Source organism: Schistocerca piceifrons, chromosome 3 (assembly GCF_021461385.2).
Source record: "Schistocerca piceifrons isolate TAMUIC-IGC-003096 chromosome 3, iqSchPice1.1, whole genome shotgun sequence".
Classification (NCBI taxonomy): domain Eukaryota; kingdom Metazoa; phylum Arthropoda; class Insecta; order Orthoptera; family Acrididae; genus Schistocerca; species Schistocerca piceifrons.
In genome coordinates, this window is record NC_060140.1 from 518293405 (window position 1) to 518316554 (window position 23150).

A 23150-nucleotide genomic window follows, 5' to 3' on the forward strand; every position below is an offset into this window, starting at 1 on the left:
GTCTGATGTAAACCAAAATCCCAGAGCATAGCACATTATTGCTATGTATATCTCAAAAGTCAAGTAAATCTGCCACGGGTGAACAGTGTATACAGAGGTAATTTACTGGACTGTGATGGCACTATGATATTCAACCAAGTCCCAACCTGATCAGAACCAGCTATGAAACAAGCTGCCAAAATTCATTCAGGAAGTGGATGATCAAATCTTTTCATAAATTTACAAAGGAATGCACAAAGAAACTGACTCTTCAAATAGTCTAAGACTCATATGCTTCAGCTGCAATGCTTCTTCTCTAAGCTACAGGAGTGGTGCACTTGATCAATAAAGCATCTGCAACAACGAGGTTAACCTTGTTAGGTTCAAGAGAACTGAAGTATCCCAGTTGTAAGTGTTAGCATGTTGGCAGTTTCACCACCTACGAGATTCAACAGCTTGATATTCCATTGTTAATTCCCTGAATAAGTCACTGTTTGCCACTGTAAGACCTATTACAGGAAAGGGACCGGCTTTTAGAATTAAACCAAAGTATCCAGCATATGTGAACTTAATCAGCAACACTCAGAAAGTCATCAAAGTTTGCTAAACGGCCTGTCTGAAGAGGTGACTCAAACAAGTGTAACTACATGTAAGCAAAATCTCAAGTAAGGAGTGGGTTATTCTTCCTGCCCTTCACGATAAAAATGTGAAATGTGTAATGTCTTTTATTCATCTCATAACATACACAATTTCAGAACAAGTGTCTGATGTACAGGAGACATGTCAAGGTTAGAATTTGCTTATTTAAAATTTTGTCACACTTACAATAATACTTTGTGGAGCGTTTACTTACTTGCAATTTGTCAAACTTACAGTATTTACATTTACTATAACTATCATAAATTTTTATTCCATTTTAGGGATACAACTCAAAGTGTCACTTCCACAGAGTAGTAACATCGTTCAAATACAAAATCATGTAACATGCTTTTTAAAATATTTATCTTCATATTCATTATATCACACCCTTTCATTGAGTTGCGAATTTTCATGGCTATATACTGTGGAGTCTGAGCACTCGGTATTAAGCGATGAGAGGTGAGCATAAAGCTCTCTTTATGTCTTGTGTCATATGAGTGTTCAAAATGATTTTTTTAATAGATCAGTTCTGCTACGTAGGAAAAGAACCACCTCAAAGATGTATAAAGAGGCGACAGTTAATATTTTTAGGTCTTTAATGGTCAACATAATGCCCTCGACTGTGCAACTTTAAAATTCGTGTAACATTTTCCAAGTTTCCCCAAAAAATTATTCCATATCGAATAACCGATTCAAAGTAGTTATAATGTGCTATTTTCCTGGTGGCCATATCAGTGGCACAGGCTAAAATTTCCACTGCAAATGCAAAGCTTTTTAATTTATTTGCTAGATATTCTATATGAGAATTCCAACTCAAAGTTTATTCCCAGGAACCTGACTGAATCAAGTTCTTCCATTTTTTGATTGTTGTGAGCGACACAGATTTCTTCAGTTTTTGAATGTTTGGTTTTAAAACTCATCATGTGGGTTTTTGAAATGTTTAGCCTTGGAACAGTAATCTTTTCTGCCCACAAGACCAACATTACTTTGCTATTGTCATGTGTTCTTTTGTCAAGTTATGGAGTTTACAATGAAACTGGCTTTGGTCAAGCATTTTCACACTTTTCACTTAATACATAGAGACTGCAGATTATGTAAATTAACTTAAGTGCAAATGTCACTATGACAGCAACCACACAATGTTCAAAGAATGAATTGAGGAAGACTTTTCCTGCATACATAATGCACACCACACAATGATGATCCATGCATTTAAGATGTAATGATTTGCCTCAAGCCAAATTAAGTTTGTAATTACCCTAAAAAATACATTTTTCACTAGAAAGAAATAAAATTAACAGTTCATCAATGAATATGTAATTAGACTTCGAGCAGAAGCTCACACTGAAATACAACTGTGTCCTCTACAAAAAAAAATTCATTCTGACACTAATCTTAAATGATTTAGGAAAACCAAAAACAACCTCAATCCACACATGTCCAAGACCAGTGCATAAAGACTGTGCTTTCCCTTTCACACAACAAAATGTTCCAGAATCTTATCAACACAGAAAGAAATTTTGAGACTCAAAAGTGGAAAAGACTGACAAATATGACAAAAAATTATCACAGGGGCGAACTTGAGATGTAGGAATGCAATTACAACACAAGGGGAAACACTCAAGAGTAACACATTAAAATAGTTTTCTTTCTGAGAATTAACACGGGGTGAATACGAGGACGTGGAAAAAAAAATTCCCAGATTTTTCCCGGATCTTCCGGTTAAAAATACACTTTCTCCCGGGTGAAAATACACTTCTTCCGTGTTAAGTGACCGTACACTTTTCCTCAGAACTGTAAAACATGTGAATCTTTTGAATGGTTATGGTTTTATACAACAGCTTAGGATTTCCCAGCACTTTAGAAAATGAAACTCATAGGAAAAAAACACGTTTTGGAAAGTTCTTTGATGTGCAGCAACATGTACGCTGCAAATTTTCGTATTATGAAAGTATAAATTCGCATTCCACCAAACACCGCATCTTACTCTCCGCAGCACTGAAATCGAGGTTGCAATGCAGTTTTGTAAGCCACTCATAGCTCATGTCACGTGATCTCGCCAGCCAATGACAGGGGATATTCAGAGCATAGGACACATGATGTAGTCAGTCAATAGCAACATCATTGTTAAGTAGCACGAACACACAATTTCAAGGAATGATTGCCTCTTGAAGTCGCGGGGTCCAAACGATACATATCAAATGTGCGATCCTAAATCAATCACGCGACTCTGGTGGCGAGCGTTATGATCAATTATTTGTGATCATCACTTTTATCTGTTTTCCGTCATTCTCTTAGTTGCTCTAAGTTACACACCTCTGGGAATTAATGGCAAAAAGGGAATTGTTCCCATAGCATACACATGACATGGACTTTCACATGACGACAATATCGACAACGAGAGAGGTAAGTTGTCTCCTTTGTAATTACAAGTATTTTTGTGACGCTCTTCTTTTGTCATTGCTGTAGTGACCACTGTAAACATACTCATAACATTCGCCACCAGAGTCGCCTGCTCGATTTAGGATCGCACATTCGATATGTATCATTTGGACCCGCAACTTCCAGAGGCAATCATTCTTGGAAATTACCAAAGTTAACATACATGGTGCTGCTACAAGAAAAGAAAAGCTTTCAGATATAGTATTAGTCTCTATAATTTGTAAGCTGCAAGAGAAGTTAAGCTTTCACATCTAATGCCGATCTTTTTTGCGTGCTTTACACTTTAATATACATCACACAAATGTGCCAGTAAAATGTTTAATACCGTCATTAATCTCTGATCTTCTGGGCTGGATATTCTTCCAAATGGATTGTCATCAAAGAGTTGATTTTTAAATGAGAGTCAAATGCTCTGTGATTTAAGAAATTCAGCATACATTCTCGCACATGGTTCATCTTGCATAATAGGAAATGTACTCTGAAAATAACGGTTTTCAAACCACAATTCGCAATATTTTCCAGCGATGTGTTAGAAATAGATTTGTTCCAGCAGTTTCTTAGAGAGTGGCAGATAAGAGGCGTCACCGCGTTTGCGCAGCTGCGACGACGTAGGAAGCCCGTATGTGTAAAACATTAAAAGATCTTACATTATGTCATAAAAGAAACAAGACATCAGAGGATACTCCAAGAGCATCAGAATTTCGTGAGCCATACTGCAATGGATAATTCGCCTTAAAATGCTCATTCGTATGTCCAGATTGCCAACGAAATAGGCCCCGACCTCTTATTAAGCTCTTCAGTGTGATGTTCGGGATGTCAGTTTTCTTGGATTACCAGTACTGTATTGTCTCATATTGAGTTCTTTGTTTTGGCATAATGCCATACATGCTACATGATGAAAATGTGCATTTTAAATGCAGCAAACAGTTGAAACTATCCAATAGTGTGGTAAGCACTTCGTTTCAAATAAATTGGCTGTCTCAGCAGAAAAGATAGATAGAAACTAGATTTTGGTAGCAAAGCGACAAAAGTAACTTCATCATTCTGCAATGCCTGACTGTCATAAAGGTGGAAATCAAATATGAAACTAATAACACTTTTAGCCTTCCGTAATTACGTGAATGTATTTTAATTCACTTGATAACTCCCGGCCACAGAAACCACTTTGTTTTCATTTGACATGAGAGCAGTAAACGAAGAGCAAACAGCAAAATCACTAAATGTAAACGAGGATCACGTGGAGAATAGCCGCCCCCCACGCCACCACCACACTCAGACACCTCTGTGCATCAGCCCTGGATCTACGATATTTCAAATCACGGCAATAGTAGACCCTGCCAGAATCACCCATTTAGTTATCCAGCGATTGTTCTCCGGTTAGATGTTATTACACGTTCATACAACGCATTTTCCGTGCTACTCCCACAATACAACTTAGCAGCTGCTAGCTGGGGACTGTACAACTTGCCCTTTGTAGTTTAGCGATCTGACCAAAATTTTCTGTCAAAATTTCATTTCCTTGGATACACTGAGAACATAATACGTAATCTTTCTTACCTATTATTCCTGTTCATCGCTTATTTCCACTCTCGTAGTCTGAATCTATGGACTTCGCTAGTAATTTAAACAACGCTGATCATTCGCGTATCCAATCAATCACATAAACAAAAAGCCGTTGGCATTCACCTGTTCAGCTTTATTCCGCTCAACTCGTATAGCCCCGCCCCCTTTTGTCAGCAGGAAAGTTTATTTCTAGATCCAACGAGGATTCCCCTGGCAGAGACATCACATAAACTACACACGCATACAAAAATCAACTTAGAATGTATTCAAAAATTTTCAAAAACCAACAGGGATTCATTTCAAAATCATTTGAATAATCGATAAACCAACGTGCGCTAGATGCTAGGCGCTTTGTGACAAGGTTTTCTTCCTTAAGAATATGAGTTTGCCCCCCCATCCCCCTCAAAATTTCGACCAGTTCAGATACCACAGGTTACTCATACGCGACTCAACTGCGCAGGTGCATGAGCCCGCTCGTAACTGCTTAAAAGGATCTAATGTAAACAGTTGTGACGTCATGCAAATCGGAGGTAATTTGTTGTTATGAAGCATTACATAGTCTTTCACACATTTTGCTGTCAGCAGACACTTGTATCAGCTCTGTGTTTTTTTATATGGCACATTTCCTTTGCAATTTAGGTTTTATTCTCTCGTCCATGTAATGTTGTTGCACTATTATTCTGCAGTGGCAGGATACAGTAATATCCTTTGTTAGAGTAGCAGTTCTTACCAGTCAAAATTACAAAAATTAACTGAAAACTAAAATAATGAAAAATTCCCGGAATTCTAAAAAACTTCTGTGTTTTTCCCAGTTTTCTACCAGATGAAAAAATTCCCGGGTCTTTCCCAGATCTCCTGGTTGTCCCTGGTTGTATACACCGTGTAACACAATCATTTACAAGTGGTGGTGGCGGTGGTGGTGGTGGTGGTGATATAAGTAATAGTAATAGTAATAATAATAATAATAATAATAATAATAATACCACACAATATCCATCAGTACATCAACGCAATACAGCTACATCCAAACGTATATATACAACTACAGAAATCTGTAATTATTGATACATGTTCAATTACCTGAAAGTTCCTAAATGCAATGCAACATATACCATACAGTTAAAAGGAAGTCACGCTTGATCAAGGTCCATGTCACTTTCCATTTTTAACAAGACATAACGTCTGAGAAATGAAAGAAACAATAATAATAATAATCATGAAATCTTTTTACCTGAAGTACAGCTTGGCACTTTTGAGCCTCATCAGCAAGAACATGTATAACTGAGGAAGGCCCTCCACGTGCACCAAATAAATCCAACTCATTCATTGCTTCAAGGGCAGCTTTTGCCATGCCAATTGAACTAGCATTTAATTCAGGAAGACCATGATTAGTTTTGTCACCTCTTTCCCATATGCCATAATCCTGAAAGCACAATGAAATTCACATATTTTAAAAAAATGTAACATGGTTCTAATACATATATTCATTGGAATTAATAGTAACACAATTTACCTACCGGTGTACAATATGCCGATTCAATGTAAAATACCAGGTTCTGAATAAATGCCACTTCATCCAAATTGAAAATAATCTGCAGACCTTTAACAGAGGAATAAGAAATTATATTTTCAAAATAATAAAAAAAATCACAAATTTTTAACTGAAATGATATTTCCCAGAAATTTATTTCATTAATCTCATTTTGCTTTGTATGTTGTACAAACAGATAAAAAAATTATTTTCATAAAAGTTTTGTATTTCTTTTCCAAGTCCAAACTGGAAATTGGTCACAGAGTACCAAACTTTTCAGAAAATATCTCTGGTGATACTGACAAATGATGCATTATTTATTTTTTTATTTATACTGCTCTGTCATTCTTTTTTTCCCCTCATTTATTTTAGGGAGGAGCCATTTCATTGATTTCTACCTGTAAAATGTCTTGTTATGTACCCAGAAAACTGCAGGACATATCAAAACGTTACTTATGGAAGACGTGAGTCGTTTTTTTTTTTTTTAAGTGTGATCAAAGCATTCACCTACAGTTATTTGGAAAACCCTGAATAACACAGATCAGGACAGCTCAAGGAAGTAAAAGAGCTTAAATCTCTTTACATAAACTGTTTCACCAGTGTTGAATTCTTTTAGTAGCTACAAGACCTAAACTACTTACATATTACATCAAGCGTAATACAACAAAACTTCACGTTCTAGTTATAACACTGATTATACTTCCTGTGCATAATCTTAAACTACTTTTAGACTAGGGACACGTGGTTCTATTGACAGATTCCTTTCCAAATCATAAACATAGCAATGTGGCATGGTTTTAATGCAATGGAACCTGGACTCAGATTCATAAGGAGCAGGGTTTGAACCCCCATCCAGCCGTCTTGAAGTGGGTTACCAAAGTTGCCAAGCTGAATGCTGAAATGGTTCCATTCAAAAGGGCATAAAAGGCTGTGGCCAACCTGCTGTCCCATCCTTACCCAATCCTGTTCCATTGCCAACTTGGCCTACAATTACCTGATCTGACCTGAGTTTTACTGTTTCTGTTTAATATCTAACATGTCCTATATTATTGTGTTGAACAGTCAAAGGACAAATAAATAAATAAAATAAAATACTATTTACTGTTCAACCCATTTCAGTAAATTACATTCCCATAACACACTAACTGGACCTATTACTACAATGACAAAAAATCCGGGATGGAAACAATGCATGAAAATGAGGAAAGGCAACTGAATCCAGCTTGCAACTGGTTTCAATCTGGCCTACAGAAGAAATTCTTGGGAGAAAGCGTGGATGTATTAGAACATTGCAACTATTGAACCTGAAAGTAATTTACAATGAATTAGCTCTTGCTTTTATAGGTGTTTATTTTTCCATGACAATGTTTCAAGATGCCTAAAATCCCATCTTCAGATGTTTACATTTGGTTGCGTGTTGTGAACATTGTTTCTTCACTAAAAGCATTGCATAATTTTGCAATGGAAGCTTTTATGACTGCTATTATAAAACATAGTAACTAAGAAACAATGTCCATGACACAGGAAAGGAGGAGAGGGAGAGTGATTTGTTGGTTGGTTGGTTGGTTTAAAAGAAGAGAAAAGGGACCAAACTACGAGGTAATCAGTCTCTTGTTCCGAATAAAACAATTCCACAAGTGTGAGAATAAAACAAATGATGCTGACAACTCAAAACGGAATGAAAGCAAAAATCATAACAATGATGAAGGGCAACAAACATATAAATGGACAAAAGGGGACAAGAAAACCACAGAAATGAAAGAAACGGGATGAAGAGATTAAAACAACAAAGCAAATTACCATGGCTGGCTGATGATGAGAATAAAAAAGGAGAAGCCAGACACTATGCAACACATTAAAACCTCCATCCTAGAAGCACTAGGTTGGAGGACAGAGGGACAAAGGACATGCGCTAAAACTTAGATCAAATGATAAAACCCACCCTCAGGAATAAAACGTAAACCTAAATCAGCTGGTGATGGGGTTGTCAGATAAAATTAGCGACAACGAGTCTGGTAACCCAAGATTTCATTGCTGGGCAGTCAAAGTGGGACAGTGCACCAGAATATGGGCCTCTGTCAACCGGGCGCCGCACTGACATTCAGGCAGGTGTTCATGGCACAGGAGGTAACCGTGGGCGACCCACCCATGGAAAATGCAAAGCTGGCAGAAGACAACTGATTCCATACAAGAGGCTCACATGGAAGCCTTCCACACATTCGTAGTCCCCTTAATGATATGCAGTTTGTTGTGTGTACTGTTATGCCATTCCATCTCCCAAAGCCGAAAAACCCTATGGCGTAAATCAGAACGCAGGTCAGGTTCAGAGATGCCCATGTCCAGAAGCCTGTCAGCAAGTTTGTTGCCTGGGATTCCAACGTGCCCTGGAGTCCACAGAAACACCACTGAACGATGATACCGGTCCAAGGCATAGATGGACACCTGGATGGACGCTACCAAAGGATGGCGAGGGTAGCACTGGTTGACAGCTTGTAGGCTGCTCAACGAGTCAGTAAACAGAAGAAATGATTCCCCAAGGCATGAATGAATATACTGAAGTGCACGAGAGATGGCCACCAGCTCTGCAGTGAATACACTGCAGCCATTTGGCAAGGAAAGCTGTTCAAAATGGCCTCTTTGGACACAGGAGAAGCCAACATGACCATCAGCCATTGAACCGTCGGTTTAAATCACTTCAGAGCCCCAAAACACATCAATAATCAAGAGGAAGTGACAGCGGAGAGCAGCAGGAGTAACTGAGTCCTAAGGGTCATGTACAAAGTCCAGATGAATCTGCGGCCTAGGTGTGCACCACACAGGTTATGCGGACAGACCTGGACGGGAGGTGGTAAAGGGAAGGACTCCAGCTCAGGAGAACTACGAATGTGTGTAACGTAACTGGCGAGCAGTTGTGCACGATGGACCTGCAATGGAGGGACTCCTGCCTCCACCAGGACACTGGTCACCGGACTCATTCTAAAAGCTCCCATCGCTAGGCGAACACCACAGTGGTGCACTGGATCGAGTAGACACAACGCTGAGGGTGTTGCTGAACCATAAATCAGACTCCCATGTCAAGGCAGGATTGAATAAGGGATTTGTAGAGACGCAGCAGAGTTGAGCGATTTGCACCTCAGTTGGTTTTGCTTAGGCAGTGGAGGGAATTGAGGTGTTGCCAGCACTTCCGCTTAAGCTGACAAAGAAGGTGAGGTAGCCATGTCAATCGGTCATCAAAAACCAGTCCTAAGAATCGATATGTTTCCACTACAGTGAGCAGATCATCATGAAGGTAACATACTGGTTCCGGATGAACGGTGAGAGCCCATGACTGCGCCTTGTGGATGGCTCCCTGTAGGCGTCACTCAGCAACACCAGTACTGGTGGTGCAGTACGAAATGCAGCAGTCGTCTGCATACAGAGAGGATGAGATGTATGGCCCTACAGCTGCTGCTAGACCGTTAATGGGCACTAAAAATAGTGATACACTCAATACAGAGCCCCGCAGGACCCCGTTCTCCTGGATATGGGGGGAACTATCGGAGGCACCAACTTGGACATGGAAAGTACGGAGTGACAGGAAATTCTGGATAAAAATTGGGGGGGCCTTGGAGACACTGAAGGAAAGAGGGAGGGAAGGAAAGAGAGGGAGTGAGGGAGTAAGGGTGTGGGACAGTGAGGGGGAAGGAGGGGAACTATTTTACCTCTGGAATTTTTTACCCAAGAGGACACCATCATTATTTAACCACACAGCAAAGTTGCATGTCCTCGGGAAAAACTACAGCTGTACTTTCTCTCTGATTTCAGCCGTTCGCGGTACCAGCACAGCAAGGCCATTTTGATTAATGTTACAAGGCCAGATCAGTCAATCATCCAGACTGTTGCCCCTGTAACCACTGAAAAGGCTGCTCCTCTTCTTCAGGAACCACATGTTTGTCTGGCCTCTCAACAGATATCCCTCTGATGTGGTTGCAACTATGGTACGTCTATCTGTATCGCAGAGGCATGAAAGCCTCCCCACCAGTGGCAAGGTCCACGGTTCATGGTTCCTCGCACTTACAAAGTGTAAATTTGATGCTTATGTAAATTTGACCTCAAAATTTTGTGAATTTTGACAGATTAACCCCTCTGAGCACAGCTGTTTTGCAGTAAGATCAGAGGAACAAAATATTTCATTCTTAATTTTGTGCTATTAAAATTCACAAAATTTTGAGGTAAAATTTATGCAAATGTCAATTACACCATTGCAAATGCAAGACCAAGAAGTGTTTAATATTCACGGATGAGTTTAGTGACAAAAAGACATTAGCATCAAACAGTTAAGACCAACTAAGCTGGTGGTGAAAGAAGGGGACAGGACACAAAAAATCTCACACAGTGTGCACATGTATTATCTTAGGTGGCTTTTGTAGGTCAAAATGAGGTGGAGTCCCAGGTTGATAGATCACAAATGCCCTATATCAAATTATTCATCTTGCCTTCCCCTGCAGCACTGTGGTACATAGTAAATAGTTATCATTTTCACACAGTAGGACAAGACATTAGGTCCAAACAGTATCAGCAGAGAAGTGGAGGAGCCTGCAAACAGAGTATGAAGGAATATTGCACGAGGTATTGATTAAAAGCAACATGGTACAGAGATGCTCAAAATGAAAAAAAGGAGGAACAATAATAAGAACATCAGTGTTGATCATCTCATTGTAGAGTATGTAGTTTAAGTAATACTCGCATCCATAAGGTAAAGCTGTCTTAACACGAATGCTGATTTGTCCAGCATCATGCTTTAGCCAGTATGGTTCCACAGACTTGTGAACTAAGTTATCAAACCATTTGTTGGAAGACTTACAAATGTGGAAAATTATTAACATTCTACAAACTATTTTGTTGATACTATCACTGTTTCCAATTAAATTATTTAGTCAAAAATTGATTGTTTTCATTGTTACATTACATTCGAATGTTAGATTTGGTTGACAGGGTCACAACCTCACATCTGCTTGCATTACTTCATCACTATTAAAGCGAAATCCTCAAAGCTGTGTCATCAATGACGCCCCAGCAGACCTCGAGGTGCTGGGAGAGGATTCTATTTTGGAGCGGTGGTCAAACTGAATTGTTGTTGTTGTTGTTGTTGTTGTTGTTGTTGTTGTGGTCTACAGTCCTGAGACTGGTTTGACGCAGCTCTCCATGCTACTCTATCCTGTGCAAGTTGCTTCATCTCCCAGTACCTACTGCAACCTACATCCTTCTGAATCTGCTTAGTGTATTCATCTCTTGGTCTCCCTCTACGATTTTTACCCTCCACGCTGCCCTCCAATACTAAATTGGTGATCCCTTGATGCCTCAGAACATGTCCTACCAATCGATCCCTTCTTCTGGTCAAGTTGTGCCACAAACTTCTCTTCTCCCCAATCCTATTCAATACTTCCTCATTAGTTATGTGAGCTACCCATCTAATCTTCAGCATTCTTCTGTAGCACCACATTTCGAAAGCTTCTATTCTCTTCTTGTCCAAACTATTTATCGTCCATGTTTCACTTCCATACATGGCTACACTCCATACAAATACTTTCAGAAATGACTTCCTGACACTTAAAACTATACTCAATGTTAACAAATTTCTCTTCTTCAGAAACACTTTCCTTGCCATTGCCAGTCTACATTTTATATCCTCTCTTCTTCGACCATCATCAGTTATTTTGCTCCCCAAATAGCAAAACTCCTTTACTACATTAAGTGTCTCATTTCCTAAACTAATTCCCTCAGCATCACCCGACTTAATTCGACCACATTCCATTATCCTCGTTTTGCTTTTGTTGATGTTCATCTTATATCCTCCTTTCAAGACACTGTCCATTCCATTCAACTGCTCTTCCAAGTCCTTTGCTGTCTCTGAAAGAATTTCAACTTAATTAGTAATGTATTTAAAAATATGTCACTGTGTTCTATTTAGGGAGAAATACACATTGCAGAAAAGCAATCAAAAGTGTACCAGGATGCATTTTGTGCCTTTGTTTTTTATGTTATCAAGAATGGTACAGTGTGTGGTTCAAATGGCTCTGAGCACTATGCGGCTTAACTTCTGAGGTCATCAGTCCCCTAGAACTTAGAACTACTTAAACCTAACTACCCTAAGGACATCACACACATCCATGCCTAAGGCAGGATTCAAACCTGCGACCTTAGCGGTCGCGCGGTTCCGGACTGAAGCGCCTAGTACCACTCGGCCACACCGGCCGGCTACAGTGTGTGACGGCCAGCACTATGTGTGGAGTACAGGTTCCACCATTCCCTTTTTTCTACACAAGCAGTGACCAAAAACCTAGCCAGTGCTCTGAAATGCAATAACTTCTTTGTTATGCATTTCCTTCAACTGCTGTTGACAACAACGGGCACTCCTATTAGCAATCTTTAAGTTTTTTGTACTTTTGTGACAGACACAGTGTTACAGTGCAAGTAAACGGCTAATGGAAAGTGACTTGAACATTACCATTGTAAACATCAGTTACATGTGTAATGCAGATTAATTCCTCTGCATCTAAGCTGTGCTTGCATTAATGTAAAAGGTATTGATGGTTTTTCTTATATGGACTGCTGTTAAAGGTTTGCATTAATATAAAACCATAACGTGTAGAAAGAGGTAAAAGAGGAAATTATAAGTCTGCTGGAGTGAAGAATTTAAAAAGACAATGAAGATAGATACAGTTTTCCAATGATCAGCAACATGTCCAGAATAGGGATATACTAAAATTACTAATGAAAGCAAAATTGGAGAAAAGTCTGGACAATTTAAAAGCGGAAACTGAAAGTCAGTTGAGTTGCAAAAATGAAACTGGAAGATTCTGGCAGTCTGCAAGTTCATAGAGGACATGGTATCGGCTGTGAAAATAAATCAGATGTAAATGTTGGTGATACACAATTTGAAAACAGACCACCTGCAGATTGTTGTTCTCAGCTTTACAATAACCAGCAAAATGCACATTTTAGCACGGACAGAGGGTTATTCCAAGATAAAGTGAATCAAAAGATTTCACAAAACTTTAAAATAGCAGGCCACACCAGCCACAGGTTCCTTCCCATACAGACACTAAGACCAAAAGATCTTTTGGCAGTGATTATTACCATAATTTTTCTAAAACAGATCAGAAAAATGATTGATTTTAGTTACAGCATGGCCCTGCTTTAAATGCACTATTCTGTGCAGCGTGCTGATTATCTGGAGATGGAGAAAAAGTATGGCATGATGGGAAAATTAATGATTGGCAAGCTCTAATCAAGAAAATAAAAGTACATTAAACTTGCACTGCATACTTAAATGCATATGTTACTTACAGCACGTTGAAACATGACAAAATGATTAATACACTTTTTCAATGAGGGGCATTAGGAAATGAAAGTTATACTTTCTAGAATACTGGATGTAACAAGAACATCAGCTTTCTGTGGCCATCGTGAATCGGAAATATCGTGAATCTGAAATAGGGGAACAGGGTGGCAGTCTTTAAGTGCGATAGACTTTCTCTTCAAATATCATGCTCTACTGAGAGAATGCCTTTCAACTAAAATTAAATATTCGAGTCCACAAATTCAAAATTAGAAGACACAGCTGCTAAATGATTGTGTTTTAGAAGAGATCATCAGTACTATTGTTGTAAGATATTCGTACTTAGTTTTAAGAAAACCAGACAGATAGGAGTTTGAAATAAAGGACTCATTTTAAGGATTTCTTGAAGTAAGGGGCCAAGATGCTGCAAGTTTCAAAAATGAAATAATAACTAATAATAACTCATTTAGAGAGTCTCCCATAAGTCCAAGCCCTCGTCCAAGTCGTGGGAGATGGGCAACGGCACAAAGTAGGGGACTGCCTATAGGGGCGATGTACAGCGGGGACTTCGTGTGCCCCAGGACCGCTACGGTAGCTGAGAAGGCTCTATGGGAACCCTGAAACGTGACGGCTAATGGGGCTCTGGTGAAGCTGGGATAGGCCTAGCAAGCCAGTAGTGGATAAATCAACTGCTTTTAAAAAGGGAACATGCCTCGGATCACGGAACGGATTTAAAGGAAACCGACCACGCAATGGAAAAGGATTACGAGATGGTTTACGACTGGGCACCTTAAACGTAAGGACTCTAACTGGGAAGTTAGAAGAAATTGTAGAAATGATGGAAAGGAGGAAATTGGACATCTTGGGTCTTGCTGAGACTAGGTGGAGAGGAGTTGGTGAAAAACCACTAAGTAAAGGATGTAAACTGTACTGGATAGGGAATGAGAGGGGAAGAAATGGAGTGGCAATAGTGGTCAGAGAGGGTCTGCAGGAGGAGGTGGAAGGTATCAATGATCGAATGATAAAAGCCAGAGTACGAGTGAAAGGAAAAAGCATTGAAATCATCCAAGCATATGCCCCACAGGTGGGGTGTACAAAAAAGGAGAAGGAGGAATTTGAAGATGACATGCAAAAGCAGCTAAATGGAGGTAATCAGATTATAATAGGGGACCTCAATGCACATGTTGGCACAGACAGGAAAGGATTCGAGGAGATAATGGGACCAGAGGGCTGGGGGAACCAAAATAGAGAAGGAAAATTGTTGCTGGAATTCTGCAAGAGGAATGGGCTGACGATCGCAAATTCCTGGTACAAGAAGAGAAGTAGTCACAAAATAACTTGGTACAGTGGGGACTGGTCCCAAACTTCAGTAGTAGACTATGTACTAGTGGATAGGCAGATGATGAGCAGCCTCACAGATGTTAAGGTCATTCCATCTGAGGCCTTAGACAGTGACCATCGGCTGTTGGTAGCCACCCTGAGAGAGAAAAAAGATAGGAGGGCAACAGATATACAGGAGAAAAGGTTGAAGACATGGATGCTGAAAGAGGATGAACGGAGGACCCAGTACCAGACACTGATCAGGAAGAAGCTGCCAAAGGAAGATCAGAGAACAGTGGAAGAAGAATGGGGAGATTTTAAGAGGGCCCTAGTTGAGGCAGCTGAGACTGTGTGCGGAAGAACTAGCACAAAGAGGAGAAGTAAGGAAACCCCATGGTGGAACAACATATGTCAAGAGGCAGTACTTCGAAAGAACAAAGCCTTCAGAGAATGGTTCCAGACCCGAGCAGAGGAAGCTAGGGTAAAATATAAGGAAAGCAAGAAAGCGGCACAGACCATAGTAAGGGCGGAGACGAAGAAGTGGATGGAAAAATGGACAAGAATGTTAGAAGAGGACAGTGAAGGGAACAAAAAAGTACTTTACACCATGGTAAGAAATAAGAGGAATGACAGAAGCGAGTGCCTGAGGATCATGGATAATAATGGAAGAGTTGTAGAGGAAATGCATGAGCTCAAAAAGATTTGGAAGGAGTACTTTGAAGATCTGTTGAATGCCGCCAAGCGGGTAACTAACAGCGATGGAGAGCCTAAGGCAGCAGACGATGATAATAGTGGGGAAATTGATGATCTAACTTGGAATGAAGTGGAAGAAGCCATAAAGAGGATGAAAGGGGGCAAGGCACCAGGTTGGGACGAAGTAACAGTGGATATGATACGAGCAGCAGGAGAAGTAGGAACCCAGTGGCTATACAGAGTGCTGAGGGTGGTGTGGAAGGAGAACAGAATTCCTGAGGATTGGAAGAAAGGAATTATAGTCCCGATCTTCAAGAAAGGGGATAAAAGGAGATGTGAGAACTACAGAGGAATCACCCTGCTATGCCACTGTGGAAAAATCTATGAAAAGATCCTGGAGAAGAGAATAAGAAGCAGTATTGAAAGTAGACTGCAAAAGGAGCAGTACGGTTTCAGACCGGGAAGATCAACAACGGACCTCATATTTGCGGTAAGGCAACTGCAGTACGGGAAGGACTTAATCATGGCCTTTTAGATATTGAGAAGGCGTATGACAGTATCTGTAGGGACAAGCTCTGGGATGTGCTGAACGCAAAAGGGATAGATGAAGAGATAACACGAAAAGTCAGAAAAATGTATGAGGGAAGTGAGAGTTGTGTGAAAGTGGGGAGGGAACGTACTGCATGGTTCAAGCTGGAAAATGGGCTGCGACAGGAAAGTGCACTTTCGCCTTTATTGTTTATTACTGTTATGGATGAAATCCTACAGCAAGTGTCAGATGCAATTGGAGATCATAAAATGAAAGCAGTGCTTTTTGCCGATGACCTGATGTTATGGGGAAATTGCGAGAAGGAGGTGCAAGAGCAGTTAGATGCATGGGAGGCAACGGCAGCACAATATGGAATGCATTTCTCTGCAAAGAAAAGTGAAATAATTGTCACAACAAGGAAGACGAACAGGCCAAATGTGGATATAACTTGTGGAGGGGAAAAACTACAAGTGGTAGAGAACTTCAAGTACCTGGGAAGCGTGATTGAAAGTAAGGGGGGAAACGCAATGGAAATAAATGAAAGGTGCAGAAAAGCAGGGCAGTTCTACAAATGCATTAGGGGGCTTATTCGGAGCAAGGAGGTGCCACAGAAATCCAAGGGAATTATATACCGAACCTACTTTGTCCCCATATTGGCATACGGAAGTGAGATATGGGTAATGCACAAAAGCGACAAAAGTAGAATACAGGCTAGTGAAGTGAAGTTCCAGAGGAGCAGGTTGGGTGTAACAAGACGAGATAGTTTGCGAAATGTGTATGTGAGGGAAAGACTGAAGGAGGAACCAGTACAGGACAGGATAGAAAAATCAAGATTGCAGTGGTATGGACACATGAAGAGAATGGATGAGGGAAGAATTCCAAAGAGGATGTTTGATCTGCAACTGGAGGGGAAGAGGCCCAGAGGAAGACCAAGAGATAGATGGGTGAAGGGAGTGAAGGAATGTGTGACGAGAAGAGGAGAGAACTGGACGAAGGTGGAAGAGGGGGAATGGTGGAAAGACAGAACACGATGGAGAGGCTTGTGTTCCCGACAGACCCAGCCAGTGACTGGAAACTGTCCAAGATGATGATGATGATGATGATGATGATGATGATGATGATGAACGTACAACTTGATAGGTGCAGAGGTCAAAGCTACAATGGTGCTGCTTCTACACTGGCATCCAAAATTAAATCAACAAACTGCTATTTCCCCACCCTGTGTCTCATTCATGGTATAATCATATGAGAGTAATCCCAAAAGTAAGGTCTCCTATTTTTTTTACAAGTACAGAACTGTTTGTGTGGCAGTTGGTCACACTGTTATGAAGAGTGCTTCACACGTTGCGTGTAAACATGCGCTTGGCAGCCATTGAGAATGGAGCTCCCACTGGATGTTACTGCCAAGTGTGAATTGTGCACAGTTATTCGGTTTTTGCACGCAAAGGGCACTGCGCCGATTGGAATCCATCGCCAATTTACGGAAGTGTATGGTGAGTCAGGCATGGATGTCAAAAATGTTCGTAAGTGGTGTCGAGTGTTTGCAGCTGGTCAGACCGAAATTCACAACAAACAAAGGAGTGGGAGACCATCAATCTTTGAGGAGACAATGTTGAAGATTGAGCAAAGCATTCGTGAAGATCGGCGGATCACCATGGGTGATCTCTGCACGTTGGTTCCTGAGATTCCCGAAGCACTGCTCACAGAATTTTAATGGAAACATTGAACTACCGGAAGGTGTGCACAAGATTGGTGCCATGCATGCTGACTGAGGACCACGTGAAGCAATGAGTTGATGCTTCGCGTGCATTTCTCCACTGCCTTGCAGCCAAACAAGACAACTTTCTGGACTCAATTGTCATGGGTGACGAAACCTGGGCATACCACTTTACACCTGAGACCAAGCAACAATCACACCAGTGGCGGCAACCCTTCTTCACCAAGGCGCGGAAATTCAAACAAACACAGTCTGCCGGTAAAGTCATGACAACCGTTTTTTGGGATTGGAAAGGGGTATTGTTGGTCGACTTAATGCCCACTGGGACCACAATTGATGCTGACAGGTAGTGTGAGACTCTGGAAAAACTCAAACGGGCAATTCAGAACCGGAGAAGGGGAATGTTGAGCAAGGGCATACACATTCTTCATGACAACGCTTGCCCACACATTGCTCGGCAAACCGTTGCTCTCCTGCAACAGTTTCAGTGGAACATAATCATCCACCCACCCTATTGTCCTGACTTGGCACCCAGTGACTATCACCTGTTCCCTAGGTTAAAAGAACATTTGGCCACAAAGCAATTCAGATCCTACAACGAGGAGAAAGAAAAGGTTCATAACTTCCTGAACAGCATGGTGGCAGGCTGGTATGACATGAGCATACAAAAACTGCCACAGCATCTACAAAAATGGATCAACAGAAATGTTGATTATGTCAAAAAATAGCTAAATGTTCAAGCTGTAAACTGATGTAAACCATTGTAGAAATAAATAGGTCTATGTACTTACAAAAAAAGTAAGAGACCTTACTTTTGGGATTACCCTCGTACAAACTATCAGCCAGATGTCAGTACAATCATGTCCTGCATGGAAGATGGCATTCTGGCCAATGGACAACCATGCCAATGATGATGTCAGGGCACATATGAAACAAGGTAGTGTTTGCCGGGTAGCCCTACATCCACAATCACTGGGTACACAGTCACAGATGGTGCAGTATGGCACAGAAAAGATGCCTACAAGACTCTCTACGATGGAGGGCCATAGACAGAAAGGAAGTAGGACAGTCGCAAACCGTTGTGGCCTGATGGCTAAATGTGAATTGTTATGTTGTTTCTTGGATGCAATGATGGTTTATAGAGACTGAAACTGTATCCTGAGGACCAGGGCAGGGCTGACCACTTGTGACCAGAAGAGAGGACTATTATTCTACTGTGAGGGAAAGACGGTGCTGCCTTAGTACTGCACGGCAACTGGCATGTGAGCTTGCACCATCCTCTGGACATGTTGTATCAAGGCAAACGGTGCGCAGAAGGTGCATAGTGGCTTTAATTGTCAGAGACCTGCTGTATGTCTACCTCTGACACGTCTTCCCAGGAGGGAGCATCTAGAGTCGAGTCATCGACATGCACCTGGACAGTCGAACAGTGGGCCAATGTTGTTTTCACAGATGAGTCCCGGTTTAGTCTGGAGAGTGATTCTCAATGGATTTGCATCTAGAGGGAACGTGGAACATGATTTTGGAACCCAAACATTGTGGAAAGAGACTGATATCAAGGAGGATCCTTAATGGTGTAGGCAAGGATTATGTTTACCACTCTAACCCTTCTCCATGAAATTGTATGGGTGAATGAGCAAGGTTTAACTGCTGTCAGGTATTGTGACAAAATCTTGGGACCGCATTTGCGGTTGTTGCAAGGTGCTGTGGGCCCAGACTTCATATTGATGGACAATAATGCTCGACTTCATAGAGCACGGGTGGTTGATGTTTTCTTGGAAACAGAAGATATTGCAAGCATGGCGTGGTCTGCTCACTCCCCCAATTTGAATCCGATAGAGGATGTCTGGGATGCACTAGGGAGATGGCTTGCAACACATCAGCATCCACCAACCACTGTCATGACTGCAAGTAGCTCTGCAGGAAGAATGGGAAATATTGCCTCAACATGAGACTGATGATATCATTTACAGCATGCCCCTTTGTTGTCAGGTCATGCCACATACTGAGCACATCAGCCAGTTCTCGGAAAGTGTGTGCAAATCTGTTAAGTTAGAAAAAATGAAGGATATTTTTGTCTACCATTACGCATGTTGCAGTTTTGTATGCTTTACTTTGTTTCTACTTTACTATCACCTGTTTATAGTGTTTGTGGAAAAATAAACACAACCTTGCAAAATTTCTGTTTGTTGCTTTAACTTTGGACACCAGTGTATAAGTGGCAAATATGCAGATCCGCAGTCAAGAATTAAAGCTCAGGTTATAAATGCTGAGTTTACACATTATTCAACATATAATTTAAACTTCGATACATGTTTGAAAGAACAGACACTGTTGACGATCCACAGCTGTACGAAACACCTCAAAATTAATATCCCAATTGTAAATTTCTTGACATTAGCTGTATTAGGTACAGATCTACTAGTCAACACTGACATATGAAAATTTGTGCTGCACCAGGACTTGAATCCGGTATTCCCGCTTACCACAAGTGGTTGCCTTAGCCACATCGGCTATATGTGCATGCTCCACAAACCAACCTATACTTTCATAAGTCACACTGCATACATCCTTATATCACAGTCTTCCAGGTTCATCACATAATGCTCAACAGTACTTGGATTTCCACATAATTTAAATTTGATACTAAATGATTTCATTATGAATATAGTGAAAATGGAACAGTTTCATGAGAAAATATAACACATTTATCTTTTACTTAGCAATTACTTGGTTCAATGGACCAAATAAATGGAACTGTTGCAACTGACAGATGTGTTTCAATGACTCTGAAGAAACTGTGTCCAACTAGACAATCTTCCACATTTGATTCACTGTTACCAATTTAATTGAATTTCATACTAATTTTGCAGCGTCTATCCAGTATCATTTTAAAGAGCAAGGAGGAGGCAGGGGAGGAAGAAGCTTGTTGTTGTTGTTGTTGTTGTTGTTGTGGTCTTCAGTCCTGAGACTGGTCTGATGCAGCTCTCCATGCTACTCTATCCTGTGCAAGCTCCTTCATCTCCCAGTACCTACTGCAACCTACATCCTTCTGAATCTGCTTAGTGTATTCATCTCTTGGTCTCCCTCTATGATTTTTACCCTCTACGCTGCCCTCCAATACAAAATTGGTGGTCCCTTGATCCCTCAGAATATGTCCTACCAAGCGATCCCTTCTTCTAGTCAAGTTGTGCCACAAATTTCTCTTCTTCCCAATTCTGTTCAATACCTCCTCATTAGTTATGTGATCTATCCATCTAATCTTCAGCATTCTTCTGTAGCACCACATTTTGAAAGCTTCTATTCTCTTCTTGTCCAAACTATTTACTGTCCATGTTTCACTTCCATACATGGCTACACTCCATACAAATACTTTCAGAAACGACTTCCTGACACTTAAATCTATACTCGATGTTAACAAATTTCTCTCCTTCAGAAACGCTTTCCTTGCCATTGCCAGTCTACATTTTATAACCTCTCTACTTCAACCATCATCAGTTATTTTGCTCCCCATATAGCAAAACTCCTTTACTACTTTAAGTGTCTCATTTTCTAATCTAATTCCCTCAGCATCACCCAACTTAATTTGACTACATTCCATTATCCTCGTTTTGCTTTTGTTGATGTTCATCTTATATCCTCCTTTCAAACAGTGTCCATTCCGTACAACTGCTCTTCCAAGTCCTTTGCAGTCTCTGACAGAATTACAAAGTCATCGGCGAACTTCAAAGTTTTTATTTCTTCTCCATGGATTTTAATATCTACTTCGAATTTTTCTTTTGTTTCCTTCACTGCTTGCTCAATATACAGATTGAATAACATCAGGGAGAGCCTACAACTCTGTCTCACTCCCTTCCCAACCACTGCTTCCCTTTCGTGTCCCTCGACTCTTACAACTGCCCTCTGGTTTCTGTACAAATTGTAAATAGCCTTTCACTCCCTGTATTTTACCCCTGCCACCTTCAGAATTTGACAGAGAGTATTCCAGTCGACATTGTCAAAAGCTTTCTCTAAGTCTACAAATGCTAGAAGCGTAGGTTTGCCTTTCCTTAATCTACTTTCTAAAATAAGTCGTAGGGTCAGTATTGCCTCACGTGCTCCAATATTTCAACGGAATCCATACTGATTTCCCCGAGGTCAGTTTCTACTAGTTTTTCCATTCGTCTGTAAAGAATTCACGTTAGTATTTTGCAGCTGTGACTTATTAAACTGATAGTTCGGTAATTTTCACATCTGTCAACACCTGCTTTCTTTGGGATTGGAATTATTATATTCTTCTTGAAGTCTGAGGGTATTTCGCCTGTCTCATATATCTTGCTCACCAGATGGTAGAGTTTCATCAGGACTGGCTCTCCCAAGGCTGTCAGTAGTTCTAACGGAATGTTGTCTACTCCCAGGGCCTTGTTTCAACTCAGGTCTTTCAGTGCCCTGTCAAACTCTTCATGCAGTATCATATCTCCCATTTCATCTTCGTCTACATCGTCTTCCATTACCATAATATTGTCCTCAAGTACATCGCCCTTATATAGACCCTCTATATACTCCTTCCACCTTTCTGCTTTTCCTTTTTTGCTTAGAACTGGATTTCCATCTGAGCTTTTGATATTCATACAAGTGGTTCTCTTTTCTCCAAAGGTCTCTTTAATTTTCCTGTAGGCAGCATCTATCTTACCCCTTGTGAGATAAGCCTCTGCATCCTTACATTTATCCTCTAGCCATCCCTGTTCAGCCATTTTGCACTTTCTGTCGATCTCATTTTTGAGACGTTTGTATTCCTTTTTGCCTGCTTCATTTACTGCATTTTTATATTTTCTCCTTTCATCAATTAAATTCAATATTTCTTCTGTTACTCAAGGATTTCTACTAGCCCTCATCTTTTTACCTACTGGATCCTCTGCTGCCTTCACTACTTCATCCCTCACAGCTACCCATTCTTCTTCTACTGTATTTCTTTCTCCCATTCCTGTCAATTGTTCCCTTATGCTCTCCCTGAAACTCTGTACAATCTTTGGTTCTTTCAGTTTATCCAGGTCCCATCTCCTTAAATTCCCACCTTTTTGCAGTTTCTTCCATTTTAATCTACAGTTCATAACCAATAGATTGTGGTCAGAGTCCACATCTGCCCCTGGAAATGTCTTACAATTTAAAACCTGGTTCCTAAATCTCTGTCTTACCATTATATAATCTGTCTGAAACCTGTCAGTATCTCCAGGCTTCTTCCATTTATACAACCTTCTTCTATGATTCTTGAACCAAATGTTAGCTATGATTAGGTTATGCTCTGTGCAAAATTCTACCAGGCGGCTTCCTCTTTCATTTCTTCCCCCCAATCCATATTCACCTACTACGTTTCCTTCTCTCCCTTTTCCTACTACTGAATTCCAGTCACCCATGACAATTAAATTTTGGTCTCCCT

At 40.6% G+C, this 23150-nt stretch overlaps 1 protein-coding gene across 2 annotated transcripts in view; it reads right to left on the bottom strand.

Annotated features, from left to right (window-relative positions):
- The window catches only part of LOC124788353 (probable phosphorylase b kinase regulatory subunit alpha), a 262109-nt gene that overhangs the window by 196780 nt on the left and 42179 nt on the right, over positions 1 to 23150 (bottom strand). For both annotated transcript variants that reach the window (XM_047255616.1, XM_047255615.1), the window contains exons 4-5: positions 6141 to 6223; positions 5855 to 6046 (exon numbers count right to left, since the gene is read on the bottom strand). In XM_047255616.1, coding sequence (XP_047111572.1) covers positions 5855 to 6046; positions 6141 to 6223 — 275 coding nt within the window. The remainder of the gene's footprint in view (positions 1 to 5854; positions 6047 to 6140; positions 6224 to 23150) is intronic.